Source organism: Salvelinus sp. IW2-2015, linkage group LG32 (assembly GCF_002910315.2).
Source record: "Salvelinus sp. IW2-2015 linkage group LG32, ASM291031v2, whole genome shotgun sequence".
NCBI lineage: Eukaryota > Metazoa > Chordata > Actinopteri > Salmoniformes > Salmonidae > Salvelinus > Salvelinus sp. IW2-2015.
The window spans coordinates 23080971-23104657 of NC_036871.1; the positions used below are offsets into that span (position 1 = coordinate 23080971).

General features: G+C 40.6%; 1 protein-coding gene across 1 annotated transcript in view; it reads left to right on the plus strand.

Moving 5' to 3' along the window:
- Positions 1–23687, plus strand: part of LOC111956913 (contactin-associated protein-like 2) — a 94980-nt gene that overhangs the window by 13397 nt on the left and 57896 nt on the right. The window contains exons 2-4 of the mRNA XM_023977614.2: positions 18916–19026; positions 19188–19381; positions 20925–21072. Of these exons, the coding sequence (XP_023833382.1) occupies positions 18916–19026; positions 19188–19381; positions 20925–21072 (453 nt within the window). The remainder of the gene's footprint in view (positions 1–18915; positions 19027–19187; positions 19382–20924; positions 21073–23687) is intronic.

Here is a 23687-nt window from a genome sequence, read left to right on the forward strand (position 1 = left end):
CCCTTGCATTGCTTAGAACTGTTGACCCAACTCAATAGGTGGTCTGTCAAGAACCTGTGTCTTATGTTCTGGTCTGGTTGAGATGTTCCCCTCATTCAACAGTAACTCGTATAGTCTGGGAGTTGTGCCATTTTAGTTAAACCTAGTCGGCAGGTGTTACAACAATATACTAGTCATGTTGTCCACAAAGACACTTAAGTAAATACTACAGTATACTAGTCATGTCCGGAAAAGCACTATAGTAAATACTACTGTATACTACAGTCATGTCCTCAAAACACTACAGTGAATACTATAGTATACTAGTCATATCATAGTAAGCATTACACGATCGAGGGATACTACAGTGGGTAGTATAGAACTCTCCAGTATACTACAAAATTATATAGTTAGCGCTACACATTTGAGGGATACTACAGTGTGTTGCATAGAATTATATAGTATACTACAACATTCTAAAGTAAGCACTACATGACTACAGTGTGTTGTATAGTATTCTACAGTATACTACAACATTCTAAGGTAAGTACTACCAATGATCAAGGGATAGTACAGCGTGTAGTTTGGGATTCTACAGTATACTACAGTTTACTACAGAATTCTATAGTAAGTACTAAAGTATTCTATAGTAAACTGAAGTATTTTTTATGTGGGCGAGCGAGCGGTCTGATTAACATGCCACACTTCTCAGTGTATTACTGTAGCGACTCTACCATTGTGTCACTGACCTTGGCGCAGCAAAAAGACATGGGTCATCAACAAATTAAAGGAGCATTACATGGTGGACCCAATTCATTAGCCTATCCCCATCAACATTGTCTTGCATATTTAGGAGGCTTCCGGTTTTAAATTGCTTCATAAAATGAAGAAATGTTGTGTCTGACTATAAGCCTTAGGCCTAGCTTGATGACAGCTAGTGGGCGTGTTGCTAAAGTCACCAGTAACCACATTACCACTCATTTTTTGTGTAGATAGATATGGTAATATAGGCCTAGTTCCTTGTGATGTAAATAGAATAAACTGCCTATTCTCCACTAAAACAAAACTCAGCAGCTCATGCACTGTTAGACATGAAATTACCAATAAGGAAAACGTGCTGATGTACAGAATATCCAGTGGCCATTTTGAAACATTAGCTCCCCTGTAGTCATCTCGCTCAATTAATTTGTTTTCATGTAAGCCCAATGTTTGTTAATGTTGTGCTACTATAGCCACAAGGCTGCTGGAATTATTCTCCCTATGTTTAAGGAAAATGTGTACTGCCAGTGTACTGCCAGTCTCTCACACGAGATGAGAGTGGGCCTTGCTGCTGCTGATATTGAAGGTCTTCGTTGTGCTCTTAGCAGAAATGAGGCTATCACAGGAGACTGCACTTAGGCTCTGTTGCCAAATCAATAACATTGGACTGTCTACATCAGAGATGGGGAGATCTGGGCTCAGCCCACAGCTACAGTAGATGAACAGCAGTCTGAGAAATGAGCTGTCAGCATCTAAGCCATGCCTTTATGCGCCAAGGAATTCATCTGGTTCACTTAATGTATGTTCAACCATCTGGGACAATCTCACTACAACAGACGGTCATGATACAAGACTTGTCTCGGGGTGTGTGTGTGTGTGGGTAGGTGGGTGTGCATACAGCACAATATTTGCTCACAGATGATGAGTAAAACTCAGTCTACACTCAGTGTATGACTAATCTGGTGTATAGAAAACGTTGGTAATGCCAAAGCTACAGTATTGTGATGAAGTTCTTCCACTTTCAAGTTCTGCTTTCAAAACGTTGTTGATAAAATCTGTCTTGGAAAGCAGTGGGGTATTTTCTAAAACATGGCAGTGTGTTTGAACATTTTCATCCACAAATAATTGTTAGGTTTCTTGGGTCTTAGAAAGTGTTTGTTGTCTGGATACCTTTATTCTGTTGTGAGGGGCTACACATTCCCTCTCCACCTGTCAAAATACAAAGAGGAAATTACTTGTTTGTTTGTTCTTTTGCATTTCTATCAAACAAAAAGCATTCTTTCTTTGTCAGTCTGGGCAGACACTTTGATGGAGGCAATTTTCTGTTAAATGTTAATTGAGGCTAATGAAAGGAAAGTAACAAACAATCAATATAACTCCATAGGCACTCAGTGGTCCAGCAACATTCTTACTGTAGGTGATTCAGATGTCCACAATCACATTGGTCCTTGTCTAGTGTCATAAACCACGTTTCCATCCAGTTTTTATGTGAGTAAACTCATATTGTATAAAATAAATATATTTTATAAATGCCGACACATTTGTTTGTTGGACATGGTGGGATCTTTTTGTGTCAGTCAAATTAAGTATACAAGAAATGGCGGTGGAAACGCCGCTATGCGCAAATATTGATATAATAACCATCATATTGAAGTAGACTTGGAGTCACGCGATGATGTTGTGTGTGGTCCTCCCACTATGACTCGGGAAACAATACAGTTTAGTAGGCCACAGATTTACATTTACATTTAAGTCATTTAGCAGACGCTCTTATCCAGATGAAATATCTTATGAACTTCACAGGGTGGTGAAAGTGCACGGCGATTTTGGTACTCCTTTCCAATAAATATCGAGGGTCTTATTCTGGTGACATGATGATCGATGCTTGACTGCCTTTTTTTTTTTTCAATTTAAAGTTTTATTAAGTTTTCAAACAACCAACCAAACACATTCCACATTCACAGATGTGACAGACTTAAAAAAAAAAGAAAAAATTATAATAATAATAAAAGAAATGTTATATATAGGTATATACTATACATATATACCATACCTCCATATACATACATAACATACACACATACACAGCGGCTGCAGGGCCATGAGAGAAAAAAAAAAAAGAAAAAAAAAAAGAAAAAAAGAGAAAAGAAGAGAAAAAAAAAAAAAAAGAAAAAAAAAAAAAGAAAAAAAAAAGTAGGTCAAAGAAAAAGAAAAAAGAGAAAAAAAAAAAAAAAAAAAAAAAAAAAACAAAAAGAAAAAAAAAAAAAAAAAAAAAAAAAAAAAAAAAAAAAAAAGAATAAAATAAACAAAAACATATATAAAAAATAAAATACACAACATACACACAACACAAAAAATAATTATAACAAAATTTAAAATGTAGAACTTGCAGCAGCACTATCAAGGTTCTTATTTGCTATTTCCAGCCTTAGCTGAGATGACGAGCCAATGATTAGTTTTTAGATTTTACAGCACCTTACACAAACACGCATCTGCTCACCTCCCCGATCCCCATTCACTCTGTCCAATTTGAGATATAGTGGAGTAGTGGAGACCAGAGTCTATCAAACTTGGGCTGTCTCTTGTGGAGGTCATAAGTGAGCTTTTCAAAGGGAGAAACAACAATCTGGTCAATCACATTTTAAATGTAGGAGAGGTACTAGAGGCCCACAATAGAAGGATACATTTCTTAGCAAAGTATGTAATGGTCATGAGCAAATTTTCTCTGTCAGGATCAAGAACAAAGTCCTGCTGGGCATTAAGAAGTAGAGACACGGGGTCATATCAACTGTACATCTAGTATTTTCTGTGCAGCAGTATGTATAGTTGCCAAATCTGGCAATCTCTCTACAGCTCCAAAATACATGCATATAGGTTCCACTTTCAGAGGTACTTCTTTTACAGTTAGGAGAAATGTCTGTTTTATTTTTGGAGTCTCAAGGGTGTAATAAATTTGTACAAATTTGTAATTCGATTCTTTCATTTTTACATTAGTAGAGGAGCAGTATACCCTGTCGCAAACCTCCGCCCATAACTCATCACTGATAGTCAGACCAAGGTCCTTTTCCCAGATTATTTTCAAAGGAGTAAAGGAGGAGCCTCCTTTCTCAGAAAGGAGTCTATAGATATAGGATATTTTGCCTTTAATGGATTGTGCTGTGACAAGAAGGGTTTCAACTTCGTTCAATGAGTTCTAAACCTCCTCTTGGAAGTAAATGAGGAGATGACATGTCTAATTTGAAGATATTTAAAAAAAAATGGGATCTTGGCACATTGAATTCACTGCAGAGTCTTGAAAGGATTTCAGTGTAGTGGTCTTCTGATGAAATAGGTCTGAAAAGGTCCTGATTCCTAGAGTATGCCAAAGATTAAAGTTGGCATCCCTCAGGGCTTTTGGCAAGTCTGGGTTGCCTACTATAGGCGAGTGAGAGCATATTTGGGAGGAGATGCCCAGGTATTTCTTACAGTCCCTCCACGCTAGTAGGGTGCTGTAATCACAAATGTTTTGGCTATGTTGCCCACTTCACTAAAGTTATTAATGAATATAGTTTGAGCTTAGTGGCAATGAACCACAGGATTGGGCTTCTATCTGGATCCATGTTGACTCTTGTCTGTTTGTGATCCATGTTAGCATGTTGCGGATTTGGGCAGACCAGTAGTACAATTGAAGGGAGGGAAGGGCAAGACCGCCCTTAGATTCAGGTTTCGATAGAGTGGAGAGCTTGATCCTAGGTTTTTTATTGCCCCATATAAATTTGGTGATGCTTTGGTTAATTGTTTTGAAAAAGGAAGCTGGGAGATCGCATGGGAGCATCTGAAATAAATAGTTCAGTCTAGGAGGATGTTCATACGGATTACATTAATTCTTCCTACTAAGCTATTGGGAGGGAGATCCAGTTTGGAGGTTGTTTTTGATTCGATCCAGGAGTGGAAGATAATTCTCCTTGAAAAGCCTATTCAGATCTGGTGTTAGAATATCCCAAGGTATTGAAACCCCTGTGTCTTCCATTGGAATGGGCATAGTGTCTTCATAGAACTGGTGAGTGTAAATATTGAGAGGGCAGACAGTGGATTTGTTAAAATTAATCTTAAACCTGAAAACGGTGCATACTGAGCAATTGTGTCTAAAATGGGAGGAAGGGTATTTCTCAGGGTTGGAATATGTAGAGCAAGACATCATCCGCGTAAAGCGAAATTCTGTGCTGCAGGCCGCCTGCAGGAACACCTGTAATACTTGGATTGCTCCTTATCAACTCTGCCAGAGGCTCCGCCCCCAACAAGTAGAAGGCAGGGGGATAGCGAGCACCCTTGTCTTGTGCCCCGTCCCAAAGGGAATCTGTCAGAGTTCAGTCGTTTAGTAGTCACCATGGCATTTGGATGAGAGTATAGTGATTTGATCCATTTAATAAAGTTTGGGCCCATATTGAACTTTTCTAAGACTGAGAACACAAAAAGCTCCACTCCATCCTGTCGATTGCCTTCTCAGCATCCAGTGAAGCCAGCAGGACAGGGGTCTTCTGTGCGTTTACTTGATCAATAATATCAAAAAGACGGCGAATGTTATCAGAAGAGTATCTGTCTCTAATAAATCCAGTTTGGTCCGCTTTTATTATTTTGGGAAGAAGAGTGTTTAGTCTTTTGGCCAGCAATTTGGTAATTAATTTTGTAGTCGAAATCCACAAGCTTATGGGCCGGAAGGAGGAAGCAGGATAGGGGGTCCTTGTCTTTTATGAGCAACACTGTAATGCGAGCTGTGGCGCATTGAGTCTGGGAGAACTCCGTTTTTACAAAAATCCTCCAGCATTGGCATGAAAATAGGGCTAAGCTGGGGCCAAAAAGCTTTGTAGAACTCTCTGGGGAATCCATCTGGGCCTGGGGACTTTGTTGGGTGGGCATGGAGGTAATTGCCTCCAGGATCTCCTCAGGAGTGAAGGGGGAGTTGAGATCTTCTTGGTCGATCTCTGATAGTTTAGAGGTAGCGAGATTCCCTCTAGGAAGGAGTGGAGTTTGCTATCCGTGTGTTTTCTCTCAGAGGTATATAGTTTGGCAGTAAAAAATCATGAAAAGTTTAAATTGATCTTTTTTGGGTTCATATGTGACTCGTCCTCTGCTGTTCTGGATAGCCATAATTGTACGCTCTGACTGCTCTTTTTTTGATTGATAAGCAAGCAATCTACTAGGCCTATTGCTATACTCATGGTATTTCTGTTTAGTAAGAAAACTTTTTTTAATCTCCCGAGTATAGCTCCAAATTCAGTTTGGCTTTGGCTGCTTTAAGTTGACTCCAGGAGGTGCTGTCTGTGGATTGTTTATGTACTTTTTCACAGCGTTCCAGCTCCCTCTCCAGATCTAGCCTGTGTGCTTCCATTGCTTTTTTCTTAGAGGAAGCATATGCAATTAGATGACCTCTTAGTGTGGCTTTAGCAGCGTCCCACATTGTGGCCGGAGAAACAGGAGATCTTTGTTGTCTTGTGTTGTAGTTGTCTATCCATGTAGTTACCATGTATGGAATGCTTCGTTTGATAGCATGGAGGTGTTGAATTTCCAGCTCTTTGACCTCGCGGATGTTTTTGCAGAGGTCAAAGCGGAGGTGGACAAAGGCGTGATCCGAAAGCGCTATGGGTCCGATTCTACACGTGGCTGGAATTTATTAAACTCTTTGGGATAAAAATGTAATCTATACGGGAGTAGGTGTATGGACATTAGAGTAGTATGTATGTCCATAGATGAGCTATTAGTCTCTCTCCAGATATCTATCAGTCCCATCTCTTTAGTAAGAGAGTTATCTTTGCAGTACTAGGATTTTGTGGTGGGGACTTGAGATGATTTGTCTAGGGTTGGGTTCAGGGTACAATTAAAATCTGCCGGCAAACACTCCAAAGGAACACAATGCTCATTGAACCAGGGTTATCATTTTCGACATAAAAGCAGGAGTATCTGTGTTAGGGGCGTAATTGTTTAAGAGAGTAATTGGTTGGCCCATACAGTGACCAGTTATCAAAATAAATCTCCCCTCCGGATCAGATATGTTTTTGTCAATTATGAATGGAACATTCTATGGATAAGTATGGCTGTGCCTCTACTGTTGGATTTGAAAGATGAGAAATACACCTGTCCCACCCAAGCTCTGCGGAGTTTGGCATGTTCAGCATCACAGAGGTGTGTCTCTTGCAATAGCGCGATGTCTGCTTTTTCCTTTTTTAAGACACATAGTATTTTTTCCGTTTTTATTGCATGACCTAGACCATGGCAGTTCCATGTCAATGATTTAAGGTACTAGTCATCGTCATCGAACAGTAATCGAACTTTAGTGCAGTCATCTCTGGGTAAAGGTGGATAGTAGTTACAGCTGCGTTCACATAAAAGGAAAATAAATGGTTACATAAAATAACAGTCTCTGAACACCCCAGCGAGTTCCCACACTCGACATATCCGTTGGATCTATTTACCACTCTCCCGCTCAGTCACAATTCTGTGTTCCAACAACAACAACAACAAAAAACGGGAACAGTTAGCAACGCACAACGTCTCCCCCTCCCCACCAAAAGAAATGCCTCATCCTCTCCGCCCCGCATTGGGTAAATGACAACGTAGCCCCGCGTCCAGACCACATTAAAAATGGGAGAAAATAAAATCAATAGCCCAGCCTACATATAGTAGGCCTAGGTTATAATATGGAGCCTATCCTCTCAGCTAAAGGAAATAAATATAGATTAGACGGCTATAATGACATTTAGCAGGGCGGGTGGGTCTTTGGATATCGGCTATATGTTGTCTTACCTCCTTTAAGTAATAATAGTAATCGCATTTAGTCATTGGTCCATTCTCATTGACCGGGGTTGTCTTTCAAAAAACGTTTTGCCTCTTCGGGAGTTTTGAAGTGTCGCAGGGCTCCTTGGTAAAGAATCCTGAGCTCGTTTGGGTATTTGAATCCCCTAAAGATGCCTCGGTCAATGGAGTATTTCTTCATCTGTCAAATTCTCGGCGCTTTCGGCGTATTCCAGCTGACAGGTCCTGTAGTAAGATGAGTTTGGCGTTTCCCACTGTAATGGTGTTGGTTTTCGCCGCCTGTAGGACTCGTTCCTTGTCGGTGAATCTCAAGAAACGTATGGTGATTGGGGGCGGTGGTTGTCTGGCTGCTGGTGGGGGCCTCAGTGCTCGGTGAGCTCTCTCGAGTTCTATGGGTCTGTCGGTGGACAGGTGGAGCCACTCGGGAAGTTTGTCTTGCAGTGCAGGATCAGTGGCATGTTTCCCTCTTCTTTTTCGCCCAGATTTAATAGAACACAATTATTCCTTCGCCCCCTGTTTTCCAGGTCCTCTGTTTTCTCTTCAGCTGCTCTATTTTTTTTTTAGCATATGCTATTGTTTCCATGGCGTCTGTCAATAGTTTTCCGTGGATAGGATTCGCCCCTCTGCCTCGTCCAGGCGCCCCGCGTTTATGGTTATCTTGTTGTTTATGTCAGGCAAAGCATTTTCCAGGATTGTCACTTGCCCCTCTCGCACTGAGCTGAGCGTTAATGGCATCTAGTTTAGTGGTGTGAGTTTCTGTACGTTGGGATCTCAGCTCAGAAAAGATGTCTTCGACAGAGTGCGAGGTTGGCCTTCGTTGGGCCTCGGGGGGGAACGGGTCCTCTTGCTCCTGGCTAATGGCGCTAGCTTTTTCTGAAGCTAGCTGCTTCTTGGAGGCTTTTTCCGTCGCTAGTGCTCGAGTCCGGGTAAAAATGTCACCTGTAGTGTCGCCTTTTGTAGCCGCCATGACTTTTTGACTAAAGCTAAATGAGTTTAAACTTGAAGTGGAGGTAAGATTAGGAATTGGAAACTACTTGTGCGGAGCTCCTAGTTCATGCGGCCATCTCGTTCAGGGGTCACGTGATCCCCCGCTTGACTGCCTTTTGACAAATAAAAATATTCTCATCATGTAGACTACCCTACTCGCACAGCCTACCCGCACTGTATCTGCTATACACGCACTGTATCTGCTATACCCGCACTGTATCTGCTATACACGCACTGTATCAGCTATACACGCACTGTATCTGCTATACACGCACTGTATCTGCTGGCTAGAGTGCACACGCCTAAACCAGACACATCTGCTGTAAACGCAACAGTTTTTGTGACTGAGAGGGACCGCATTTCAGCCGTGTGTAATTTCCATGCAATGGAAACATATTGAACTTTAGATTTTTATTTGGTATATGAAAAATTAAGCGAAAAAGTAAATTTTGTATGCACTACATCACGCAAAGCCTTTTATCCAAGTCAATTTAATATTGACACTATTCTCGCATTATTTACCAAGCAGTTGGTTTGGTGTTTAGGGAACCCTCAGGAATGTAGACAGCGGAGTTATACAGATAGTTTTTCTATAACAAATTTGGTAGGAGGTAGCTACATCGCTAAAATCTGAATCTACATGTCATAGTTTGTTAGTGAATGAGCAGTGTAACCTTTCCTTAAGTCTATAACGTTGCTTTTGAAGTCTATAAAATGTATCTGGCTTATGGCTACAGATTCAAGAGTGATAATTAACTTTTGGAAATTATGTTGACCTCTGCAGCTCCAATTAAACATGAGTGCATGGTGCATGTTGATTTGGAGGCCTGTAGTTAATGAGATTGTAGAGAGTGTGCAGTGAGTTTTGAAATGCAGCCCCGAATTCTAACCGTTGACCTCTGTAGCCAAGCAAGATTGAGCCATTAGCAAAAGTTACGCTAGGAGTCTGTTAGTCTCTTAGACAATAAGATGGCGCCTGAGAAGAAGGCAGACGTTTTACGTGCCCCCAACAGATTGTGTTTTTTGTTTGTTTATTTGCATTGTTTAAAAAAATATATATTWAATTTTTTATTTTATGGAATATCCGAAACATACAATATACTTGCGGTGAAGCCGATCAACAACTACACCATACCAGTCATCCAACAGACTCCCATTCAGAGCGACACACAGAAGCATCCAGGGTCAATGCCCTGGTCAAGGGCACGTTGACAGATCTCCCACCAGGCCAAAAAACGTGAACCCGAACCCTCCAAGATCCCCCCACAGTTCCCCAATAGCTGTCCCTCAACCATTTGAGACCCCTCCCACAGTCCCCCCAAGAAGAAAAATTTAAATAAAAAATAAAATGAATTCCATTCCCCACCCCCAAGAACACCCAATGCACCAACAACCAACAGAATGAACTAAAGAGAAAAAAAGAAAAAGACAGAAGAAAGCAGCAAACAACAATGGACTTTTTTTTATTTTTTTAAAGGACATCAAGGACAACTAACATCATAACAGCAATGCCAATTGTATATGTTTGTGTGCATGTCCGGCACTATTACATGTATGTGTGTGTTCCTGTATGCGTTTATTAGAATGATAGTGTGTATATATGCACATGTTCAAACACCTGCACGGCATCAGCCTCAGGCAAACCGGCATTAGCTGTAAAAACACTGCCCATCAGTGTCATTCAAACTTACTTTTAAATCTGTTTTACTGTGACTTTATTTTTTACTTTTATCTTTGACCATCATCTCCCGCACAGCAACTCCACTCCCACTTGTCTCCAATTCCACATCCCAACCCTCAGCTTCCCTCAGCCTGTCACGCCCTGACCATAGAGAGCTGTTTATTCTCTGTTGGTTGGGGCATGATAGTGACTTGGGTGGGTCATCTAGGTGTTTAATGGTTTATGTTGGCCTGGTATGGTTTCCAATCAGAGACAGCTGTTTATCGTTGTCTCTGATTGGGGATCATATTTAGGCAGCCATTTCCCCTTTGTGTTTCGTGGGATCTTGTCTACAGATAGTTGCCTGGGTGCACACCAGTAGCTTCACGTTTCGTTCAGTATTTTGTTGTTTTTGTTCGGTGTTCATTTAAATAAAATAAATGTACGCCTACCACGCTGCACCTTGGTCCAATCCTTACGACGATCGTGACACAGCCCATCCCACCTATCTCTGCTGGCTACCCTCTTCGGATTTCTACGTAACATATCTTTCAACTATGCTGTGATGTTTAACGTACAATTTCAATCTATCTAGATAGATTGAAATTGTACGTTAAACATCACAGAATCCACAGATTGTGAGTTGAAGATAAATACTTTTACTTAGAGTATTAGAATATTAGTAATTGACTGACCCGGTCTCTCGAGATTTTATAACAGTACTATTTCTAGGGTCAATTTTAGATCAATGCTATGCATTTTCAGCCATTCCTGAACCTGAGATCTTCATTCGGTGGGAGAGGATAAGATGGAAAGGAGAACATCTGCCTAAAATATTTAGCTTCCTCTTTTAAAATATAATTTGGAGAATCATTGATGAATCCGTCTACAGTGAAGAGTTTCTGCAAATGCTTTTGTTATCGTTCCTGTATTGGAGATTCAGGAAGAATTTTGTGCATTTTTCTCCATATTCCATCCAGTTTGATTTATTTTTGTAATAGATTACATTAGATCATTCTTGAATAAGTTCCTCAAGTTCTTTTTGTTTTTCCTCTAACTTATTTTGCATCTCTGTAGTATCGTTTTTATTGCTATCTACCTGTACTATTAGTTCATGGATTTCCCTTGTTAGTCTTGTCTATTTAGCCAGAAACTGCTTTTTTATTATTGATGAATATTGAATTGAATGGCCTCTGAAGGTACATTTAAAGGTATCCCAAACAATAAGGGGATTTCCTGAACCTATATTATACTGGAAAAATTCAGTTATAAATTATTTTGTCTTAGTTAAAAATAAGTTGTCCTCCAGTAAACTTTGATAAAATGTCCAATATCGCCGTCCACTTGGAAACTCTATAAGAGTTATGTGAATGCCAATTAGATGATGATCCGATCGCATTCTGTCTCCTATTAAAACTTTTTAAACATTTGATGCAAGAGAGAAGAGGCACGAAGGTAGTCAAGACGACTAGCTTGATTAAGTCTCCTCCATGTATATCTCACTAGGTTGGGGTTTTTTAGTCTCCAAATATCCACTATTTCTAATGTGTCCATAATATTTGTGAATTCCTTAAGGGCACTGTGATGATAGTTTGTAAAGTGATTACCTTTACTGTCCATTGAGGTACTTAACACTGTGTTATAGTCTCCTACCATAATGATATGATAATTTGTTGCCTGTAAGTTCAGTAAACTTGTATAAATGTTTTAGAAGAAGTATGGATCATCCTGATTTGGACCATATAGATTAATGAGCCAAATCTTTTTTTTGTTCACTTTCATATTCAAAAAGATCCTTACGAATCATTCCTGACTATTTGCACATTCAGATCGAAATTATTGTTAATTAATATCATCACACATTAATCACCCCATTCCTTTTTCCACGTAACTTCATCTAAGGATGTAGAGTGAGTTTCATGAAAACAGTATGTTAAATTCCTTTTCTTTTAGCCACGTAAAGACTGATCTTTTTTAATAATCCGCTAAACCGTTACAATTATAACTGGCTATACTTATTTGACCCCTTACCATAACTAGATACTATTCTCAGTCTAAATTGACCATAATTAGTGCTTGTAAAGTTACTGCCATCAGAGGTATTATGACGGTCAAAATTAGAGCTTTCAAATGTCTGATTTAAAATTCAAGAAATAGGTTTGAGCAATATTTGTTTTATTCACTTGCCTGTTTGCCTGTGAGCCAATACCACAGATGTTAGAACATTGAGACAAGATATTATGTGTGTAGTAAATCTGAGTAGGTTGATGAGTATGATATTGGATGTGATTTAGTGAGAGTGTGTACGATGTCTGTATAAGAGTAAGACTATAATGTGTGCTGTCCAAATAAATAATTACTCTGCCAATTTGCATGGTTGAGTGTCTATGTGTGTAACATGTAGTGCGTATAGCCTTAATATTCATGATGATAATTGTAATCCATATCGTATCACCGTCATAGTTGCATCATAATTACCTTTAACATCATTGAAAAACACATCCCAGCATTTCCATAGCAATTGCCGTTTCACATGATCATGAAAGAGACCTTGCATTACTCTAGAGACGGCTTCACTACAGTACAAATGTATTCCGTACAATATGTTATTATTCCCCAATGCCACTATTCTGATATCTTCCCCTTGCTTGTTTAAACATATATAAACTTGTAGACAAATACATAAAAAAGATAGACAAACAAGAAACATATTAAATTATAAAACAGTTCTCGACAATAGAGAGAGAGTGAGAGAAGAGAAGAGAAAAGAGAGAAAGAGAGAGTGAGAGAAGATTACGAGATCAGGTGTGTGTGTGTATGTATAAGTCCATATGTGTAAGCGAGCATGTAATTGTGTACGTGTGTGTTCATATCCACTTCATAGTGTTCAGATATTTTTATAGTTCCCATACTTTCTTTTTTTTGTAACCTGAAGTCCCTGTAGAATTTAGTACAGCGATGGTGTTATGTAGCTGTCTCAGAATAGCTATCCATCTATAATGAGTTTGTCCACATTGAGAAAGGCACACTTAACCTTTTCCCTCTGTTGCCTTTGTACCGGACACAGTCTCCTATGATGTTCGTTTATCTCCCTTGGAAATTGGTGATTGAGACCGAATTTGGTCCCTTCCTTTAAGCTCCCTTCCCCTGCTTTTGATCAGCTCCTTTTGTTGGTAGTGTTCAAATTTTGCGATGATCGGTTGGGGACCCTTGGTCTTGTCGCTCCGAACTCCAAGTGTGTGTACTCAGTAGAAAGCCACCTTGTTTACAGTCTCTATACGAAGTTTCAAGGCGGATTGCATGAATTCTCTGATCGCGCCCTCTGTATTATTGGATGCGTCCTCAGGAATCACAGAAGAAAAAAAAAATCACGCATGCTACGACTTTGTATGTCTAGTAGCGACTTCTTAAAGTCCTGTTTTTCTTGAGTATACAATCCATGTTGGAATCGTTGATTTTTACCTTGGCTGTGAGTGCCTTGTTCTCTGCTTGGAGAATGAGAATTTCACTCTGGCTAAACTCAAAACTCCCCCTCAGCCCTGCTACCTCCTCACACAACCTTTCCAGTGTTGCATCGATTCCAGCCAGAGCACTAGCCTCTACTTCAACGGTAAGTAAATTGTCCGTGTCTGTAGATTAATCTGTTTATCTTTTTTGTGGGGGTTAAAGTTATTTTGTGAGGTAGTCGGATCTTTCCATGATGGGAGTATGTTGTTCCCCCATAGCGTAAAGCGGTTGGTACTCGTCGATTTCCGATTTCCGGATCTCCTTAGTATCCAGGTTGTCTCTTTACTGCAACCAGTTGTTTTACGAAAAGATAACAATGAGTCTTTCTCACGATGACGACAGGTGTCTGTAGTACAGCCAGCTAGCACTCCCGGAATCCACGCAAAAAATGGAACACAAACTTGCAGTCCCAGACGTAAAGGATAACCGCGTCGTGGAATCCTTAGCAACAAAAATCAATTTAATGAAAAATATTTAATATTAACAACAAACCAAGTGTAGACAGTACAATGTTCTGTTGCATGCTCTGATTATGTATGCTGCGTGATGATGTCATCTTGTGTTTCTTGGCCCACTTTATTTGCGTTGTTTGTAACTTATTTTTTTACTTATTTTGTACATAATGTTGCCGCTACCGTCTCTTATGACCAAAAATAACTTCTGGACATCAGGACTGCGATTACTCACCACGGACTGGCAGAATCCTTTTTTTCCTTTAACAAGTCTGACGAGGCCGACACGAACGATATACTGCTTTCTTGGGAACAGCCCCAGATCCCCGTGATTTGCGTGAAGTTGGGGCAGAGAAAAAGGCGGGCTGCCTTCTGAGAACTCGTAGGCGATTGAATAAATCCCCACTTCCTTCCATTCTGCTAGCAAACGTGCAATCTTTGGACAATAAAATAGATGACCTACGCGGAAGATTAAACTACCAACGGGACATTCAAAACTGTAATATATTATGCTTCAAGGAGACGTGGCTGAATGACGACACTATCAACATTAAGCTGGCTGGCTGGTTATACGCTGCACCGGCAGGATAGAACAGCGGCGTCTGGTAAGACAAGGGGCGGCGGGCTATGTATTTTTGTAAATAACAGCTGGTGCACGATATCTAAGGAAGTCTCGAGCTATTGCTCGCCTGAGGTAGAGTATCTCATGATAAACTATAGACCACACTGTCACGGCCGTTGAAAGAACTGGACCAAGGTGCAGCGTGGTGAGCGTACATTTTCTTTATTATTATGAAAAGACGCCGAACAAAACAATAAACACTACAAAACAAACCGTGAAGCTAAAGGCTAAGTGCCATAAACAAAGTCAACCTCCCACACAGACAGGTGGGAAAAAGGGCTAGCTAAGTATGGTTCTCAATCAGAGACAACGATAGACAGCTGTCCCTGATTGAGAACCCTACCCGGCCAAAACATAGAAATACAAATAATAGAACATAGAATACCCACCCCAACTCACACCCTGACCAAACCAAAATAGAGACATAAAACGGTTCTCTAAGGTCAGGGAGTGACACACACTACCTACCTAGAGAGTTTTCATCTGTATTTTTCGTAGCTGTTTACATACCACCACAGTCAGAGGCTGGCACTAAGACAGTATTGAATGAGCTGTACTCTGCCATAAGCAAACAAGAAAACCCTCACCCAGAGGCGGCGCTCCTAGTAGCCGGGGACTTTAATGCAGGGAAACTTAAATCCGTTTTACCAAATTTCTATCAGCATGTTAAATGTGGAACCAGAGGGAAAAAACTGTACCACATTTACCTCACTTACAGAGACGCATACAAAGCTCTCCCTCGCCCTCCATTTGGCAAATCTGACCACAATTATATCCTCCTGATTCCTGCTTTCAAGCTAAAATTAAAGTAGGAAGCACCAGTGACTAGGTCAATAAAAAAGTGGTTAGATAAGCAGATGCTAAGCTACAGGACTGTTTTGTTGGCACAGCCTGGAATATGTTCCGGGATTCTTCCGATGGCATTGAGGAGTACACCACATCAGTCACTGGCTTCATCAATAAGTGCATTGATGACGTCGTCCCCACAGTGACTGTATGTACATACCCCAACCAGAAGCCATGGATTACAGGCAACATCCACACTGAGCTAAAGGCTAGAGCTGCCACTTTCAAGGAGCGGGACTCTAACCCGGAAGCTTATAAGAAATCCTGCTATGCCTTCTGACAAACCATCAAACAGGCAAAGCGTCAATACAGGACTAAGATCGAATCGTACTACACCGGCTTTGATGCTCGTCGGATGTGGCAGGGCTTGCAAACCATTACAGACTACAAAGGGAAGCACAGCCGAGAGCTGCCCAGTGACACGAGCCTACCAGACGAGCTAAACTACTTCTATGCTCGCTTCGAGGCAAATAACACTGAAACATGCATGAGAGCACCAGCTGTTCTGGAAGACTGTGTGATCACGCTATCCGCAGCCGATGTGAGTAAGACCTTTAAACAGGTCAAAATTCACAAGGCTGCAGGGCCAGACGGATTACCAGGACGTGTACTGCGAGCATGCGCTAACCAACTGACAAGTGTCTTCGTTGACATGTTCAACCTGTCCCTGACTGAGTCTGTAATACCTACATGTTTCAAGCAGACCACCATAGTCCCTGTGCCCATGAACACTAAAGCGACCCTCCTAAATGACTACCGACCCATAGCACTCACGTCTGTAGCAATGAAGTGCCTCGAAAGAATGGTCATGGTTCACATCAACATCATTATCCCAGAAACCCTAGACCCACTTCAATTTACATAGCGCCCCAACAGATCCACAGATGATGCAATCTCTATTGCACTCCACACTGCCCTTTCCCACCTGGACAAAATAAACAGCTATACGAGAATGCTATTCATTGACTACAGCTCAGCGAACAACACCATAGTGCCCTCAAAACTCATCAATAAGCTAAGGACCCTGAGACTAAACACCCCCCTCTGCAACTGGATCCTGGACTTCCTGACAGGCCGCCCCCAGGTGGTAAGGGTAGGTAACAACACATCCGCCACGCTGATCCTCAACACGGGAGCCCCTCAGGGGTGCGTGTTCAGTCCCCTCCTGTACTCACTGTTCACTCATGACTCCACGGCCAGGCACGACTCCAACACCATCATTAAGTTTTCCGATGACACAATAGTGGTAGGCCTGATCACCGACAACGACGATACAGCCTTTAGGGACAGCCTATATTAGAGACCTGGCCGTGTGGTGTCAGGACAACGACCTCTCCCTCAACGTGATCAAGACAAAGGAGATGATTGTGGACTGCAGGAAAAAGAGGACCGAGCATGCCCCCATTCTTATCAATGGGGCTGCAGTGTAGCAGGTTGAGAGCTTTAAGTTGGTGTCCACATCTCCAACAAACTAACATGGTTCAAGCACACCAAGTCAGTCGTGAAGAGGGGGCAACAAAACCTATTCCCCCTCAAGAGACTGAAAAGATTTGGCATAGGTCCTCAGATCCTCAAACGGTTCTACAGCTGCACCATCGAGAGCATCCTGACTGATTGCATCACTGCCTGGTATGGCAACTGCTCGGCCTCCGACCGCAAGGCATTACAGAGGGTAGTGCGTACGTGTTAGGAATTTTATGAATAATAACTAAAACTATGTCTACATTTTTATAAAACTATAACTAATTGAACTCTGCACGGTATTATTATTATATCTGATTAATAATGTTAATTCATAAGGAAGGGATTAGGTAGTATGAACAATGAGGATAAAAACACCATTCCAACTTAGTTGGAGAGATTTGTGCTGTGGGTTATAAAGTAAGCAAAAAGGGTCGTTAAACTATGGTTGAACTGACCCAACTTAGCCCTGAGATGTTTAGATAAGGCAGTGAGTAACTTTTTAGGTCTTCCATTATCTTGAGTTGTCTGCTAAAGTGGTAATAAATTATAGTGAGCCTTCAGGAGAATAAATGATATTGTGTGTCATGTGTGTGCGCTGGGGAGTTGGAATGAACTTTTGAACCTGTTTTATCTTGGTCAAGAGGAGGAGATTTATTCTGTAACCAATGACGTCATATCTTGTATATAAACTGTTGTTCATGGTTAAATGGGAGCGTGCTCCGAGAATAAATACTATTATCTAATTTTAATAAGACTGTATCCTGTCTATTTTATGATAATAGGTATCTTACAAATTCTTATAAATAGACAGATTGATTTTAATTAATGAGTACATAAAGGAATTATGAAATTCCCCAGTACATCACTGGGGCCAAGCTTCCTGCCATCCAGGACCTCTATTCCAGGCGGTGTCAGAGGAAGGCCTTAAACATTTTCAAAGACTCCAGCCACCATAGTCACAGACTGTTCTCTCTGCTACCGCAGGGCAAGTGGTACCGGAGCGCCACGTCCAGGTGCAAGAGGATTCTAAACAGCTTCTAACCCCAAGCCATAAGACTCCTGAACACCTAATCAATTTGCTACCCAGACTATTGCCTTGCCCCATCTAGATGTGTATAAGACACCGCTGCTACTCTCTGTTGTTATCATCTATGCATAGTCACTTTAATAACTCTACCTACATGTACATATCACCTCAACTAACCGGTGCCCCGCACACATTGCCTCTGTACCGGTAACCCCTGTATATAGTCTCGCTATTGTTATTTTACTGCTGCTCTTTAATTACTTGTTACTGTTATTTCTTATTCTTATCCGTATTTTTTTAAACTGCATTGTTGGTTAGGGGCTCGTAAGTAAGCATTTCACTTTAATGTCTACAGCTTTTGTATTCGGCGCATGTGACTAATAACATTTGATTTGATTTTGATTTGATCTTTGGAAAGTTATTCATCAAGATTGAGTGTGTCTACCAGGAACATGACAGGCTGAACGTTTGATTTATTTTTCAAAGCTATTCATGTATTGCTATTGATGTGTTCAATAATAACCAAACCAGACAGAAATTGGCCTTGCCAGTATTCATATTGTACTTATATTGAATGGCCTTTGCTTCCAGTCATTACCACCACGGGCCTGCTATAGAAAAGGATGTGAATGGTAAGAGACGTCACATGTGCTATTCTCTCCAAAAACCTGTCTATGGTAAGGAGCAGTAACGTAAAATACAATTGTAAGGAAGAAAAGAAAACTTAATCAAATACATTGTTAAAACACACTGAAGTGTCATTTTATGGGACGATGACTCATTCCTCCATTGTCTGTATCTTGTGTATTGTGTTGCCCTCCAGGGAAATGTGATGAAGTGTTGGCCACACCACTCTCTCACACAGCTTTTACCAGCTCCTCAGTGTACTCCGGTGGATATGGGGCTGGATACGCAAAGCTCAACAGGAGAGGAGGTATTAACTAAAAGAATTCAGAATGAAAGCTTAACATCGAAATATTTTTATTTTATGATTATTTTAAGCTGCAGTCTCATTCATTTCACTCACATATGTTTTGCCACATAGAAGCAGAGGATACTAACGGTTGCTGGTTTGATTGTTTCTCTCATCTCCAGGTGCTGGAGGCTGGTCTCCGGGGGACACTGACCGTTACCAGTGGCTGCAGGTGGACCTGGGCACTAGGAAGCAAGTCACCTTCATTGCCACACAGGGCCGGTACAGCAGCTCTGATTGGACAACCCAGTACAGACTCCTCTACAGTGATACAGGAAGGAACTGGAGACCGTATCGGCAAGATGGCAACATATGGGTGAGTGTGTTAGTTGTCATTCGTGTATCAGAAATGCCTACTTAATCAGCAATCATTTCTAAATGTCTGTACTTTGTTCATATAATTATAGCCCAAAGAGAGCAATAGTAATGGCATATTTTTGTAGGCACTAACGCCATGGTTTGTTGAACAAATCCTATGGGAAAATTTTGTTGTAGGGTTATTGTATAAATGCTGAAAATAAGGTCTGTGGTGAACACAGGTTTAGGAGATCTTATACATTTTGTTCTATGAGATAATCTTCATCAGCTGACTCACTTTTTGTAAATCTTTAAGCGTTTACTGTATGTAATAAAAAAAGCACATAAAAGGCTTCATAATTAATGAAGGTCATGTTAACTGACTGATATTACCTCATAGAACAAAACATATAATATCTCCTAAGCCTGTGTTAATCTCAGACCTTTTTTCGACATTTACCCCAAAACCCTATACTTTCCCCATTAATTTTCCCCATAGCAATTGCTGAATGAACCAGAAGTAACTCATTTCCGGTTTTTAGGACTACAAACTTTTTGGTTGTGCACCTGTTATACCCCCGAAAGGGGGAAATATAGAAATAAATCACACAGAGATGTAGCTTCAGCTTCAAGTCACTTGTAATTAGTATTTTTCATATAAAATCATTAACCATTTACATAGGTACAATATATAATTTTTTACAAATGCACAAAATATATTCTCTTTAAATTAGATAACTGTTACAATTGTTCAATAAACCAATATTGTCTCATTTATACATTGCAATGGCTTGATTAATCCTCTATTATCGCTCTTTAAATTGACACTGAAAAGCATCACGTATTCCACTATTTATTATCACCATTGATTATCCTTGTATATACTGTTCCTATATTTATTAGATACTGTATGGATTAATTCCTATCAGCATGCAAACTCCTCCTAATAACAAAAACATGTATAACCTTGAATTAATTCATATTTAGTGCTTTAGATTACAACAACATTCACATTTTCCGAAAGTTTTCCATTGTTCCCATTCACCAACCACACACACAGGAGCTGTGCTCGGTCTCTCTTGGGCACGCTCTGATCACGAAGTCACCTCGTGTAAGTGAGCAGCCTTCTAGCAAGCTAGCTAGAAAAACGGCAAATTTTGACGTGGTCTAAACATACAAATAACACATTTAATGTTTTAAACATCTTTGCTGCTGACTAATTAACACACAGTAACATTCTTACATTAACAAATATATTCAAAATCACATTCATACCTGAAAGGGGGAAATATAGAAATATATCACACAGCTTCAGCTTCAAGTCGCTTGTAACGAGTGCGCTGGGAAGCCCTGTGCGCCCCTATAGGAATTCCTAGGTATAGCCTATCAAACTCACATCAGACAAATGAACAGCATATTACTTACTGGTCCACATTATGATTCGGTTTTATTATTTCGTTATTATGGCACTTTTAATTCTATCACACACCATCTAAAATGCTCCCCATGAACAGTAATTGGCTTCAAAATGTGGAACCTAAAGGTTCTGTTTGCTTTTCAAGGCATTTTCAGGCAACTCCAACAGCGAGAGTGTGGTCCGCCATGATCTGCAGCATGCAATCATAACACGCTACATCCGCATCGTCCCACTTGAGTGGAACGAGGAGGGGAGGATCGGCTTGAGAGTGGAAGTCTATGGCTGTTCTTACTGTGAGTGTACGGCACTGTACATCCATGCACATCTCACACTACTGTAGAAGAGATAGTATATGCGAACATCCTTTAACATAAGAACATAAAAAGGAATCTCTTAATTCAAAACATCCTTTATTGCGTGCAGTTTGGATAATTTCTACATGAAGAAAATATGAGAATAATCATGTGTTGGCCAATATGGGCTTAATTAATATGTAATACTGAAGGTTTCAATTATCTTGGTATCATATATCATATCTGTCAGGTGGGTGTATTAATATGCTCAGTAATGTAGATTCATTGAGTTTAAATAATTACATTACTGATCTATGTGCCAACAGCGACATTCACACAGCTACAGGTTTTTGATAGAGTAGGAGATAGAGAACAGCTGTTTACTTTCGCTGGTTTCTGTTGTTACCTTCTACTACAGAAAAACACGCTTTACTGATCAATTTCTTTATTCAAAGCTTTCACCTGCCAAACCACCCTTTGCTGTGTCCATTCTATGCTGTATTACACACTGTAGAAACTGATAGACAGGAAAAACTGACCAGGAGAAACTTGTTTGCCCTAGTCATTGACCAGTCTAGTTCCCCCTGGCCACTTACTGCAAATACTCCATCCATGCCCTTAAGATTGAACAGCAAATAGATGTATCCGACTGTCAGACTGGGTAAAGAGATGAAAGCACCTTTGAAAGGAGAAAGTTGCCACAGGGTGATATCACAATGCCATGCTGCTGTCTAAAGACACGTAGGCTGGCACATCTCAACAGACAGAAAAGTATTTGAAGTAGGCTTATATACCGTATACCGGGGTATTTCAATACCGCCAATACCGTTGAAACTGTTTCTTTTAAGTATATACAGTGGGGCAAAAAAGTATTTAGTCAGCCACCAATTGTGCAAGTTCTCCCACTTAAAAAGATGGGAGAGGCCTGTAATTTTCATCATAGGTACACTTCAACTATGACGGACAAAATGAGAAAAGAAAATCCAGAAAATCACATTGTAGGATTTTTAATGAATTTATTTGCAAATTATGGTGGAAAAATAATTATATTGGTCACCTACAAACAAGCAAGATTTCTGGCTCTCACAGACCTGTAACTTCTTCTTTAAGAGGCTCCTCTGTCCTCCACTCGTTACCTGTATTAATGGCACCTGTTTGAACTTGTTATCAGTATAAAAGACACCTGTCCACACCTCAAACTCCACTATGGCCAAGACCAAAGAGCTGTCAAAGGACACCAGAAACAAAATTGTAGACCTGCACCAGGCTGGGAAGACTGAATCTGCAATAGGTAAGCAGCTTGGTTTGAAGAAATCAACTGTGGGAGCAATTATTAGGAAATGGAAGACATACAAGACCACTGATAATCTCCCTCGATCTGGGGCTCCACGCAAGATCTCACCCCGTGGGGTCAAAATGATCACAAGAGCGGTGAGCAAAAATCCCAGACCCACACGGGGGGACCTAGTGAATGACCTGCAGAGAGCTGGGACCAAAGTAACAAAGCCTACCATCAGTAACACACTACGCCGCCAGGGACTCAAATCCTGCAGTGCCAGACGTGTCCCCCTGCTTAAGCCAGTACATGTCCAGGCCCGTCTGAAGTTTGCTAGAGAGCATTTGAATGATCCAGAAGAAGATTGGGAGAATGAAATATGGTCAGATGAAACCAAAATATAACTTTTTGGTAAAAACTCAACTCGTTGTGTTTGGAGGACAAAGAATGCTGAGTTGCATCCAAAGAACACCATACCTACTGTGAAGCATGGGGGTGGAAACATCATGCTTTGGGGCTGTTTTCTGCAAAGGGACCAGGACGACTGATCCGTGTAAAGGAAAGAATGAATGGGGCCATGTATCGTGAGATTTTGAGTGAAAACCTCCTTCCATCAGCAAGGCATTGAAGATGAAACATGGCTGGTCTTTCAGCATGACAATGATCCCAAACACACCGCCGGGCAACAAAGGAGTGGCTTCGTAAGAAGCATTTCAAGGTCCTTGAGTGGCCTAGCCAGTCTCCAGATCTCAACCCCATAGAAAATCTTTGGAGGGAATTGAAAGTCCGTGTTGCCCAGCAACAGCCCCAAACAATCACTGCTCTAGAGGAGATCTGCATGGAGGAATGGCCAAAATACCAGCAACAGTGTGTGAAAACCTTGTGAAGACTTACAGAAAACGTTTGACCTCTGTCATTGCCAACAAAGGGTATATAACAAAGTATTGAGATAAGTATTTGGTCAATAACAAAAGTTTATTTTCCACCATAATTTGCAAATAAATTCATTAAAAATCCTACAATGTGATTTTCTGGATTCTTTTTTCTCATTTTGTCTGTCATAGTTGAAGTGTACCTATGATGAAAATTACAGGCCTTTCTCATGTTTTTAAGTGGGAGAACTTGCACAATTGGTGGCTGACTAAATACTTTTTTGCCCCACTGTATTTTTAATACATTTTAATATTTGTAGCTATTTTTTAAGTAAAGAAGATTGCGTTCTTCATTTCAACTGTCACATAAATTTTCATAATGAAGCTTACCGGTAGTCCCCACTCACGTGGTGTTTGTTTACAAGTACAGAACGATGAGAGACAGGAGCCTTGTGAGTCACTCACTC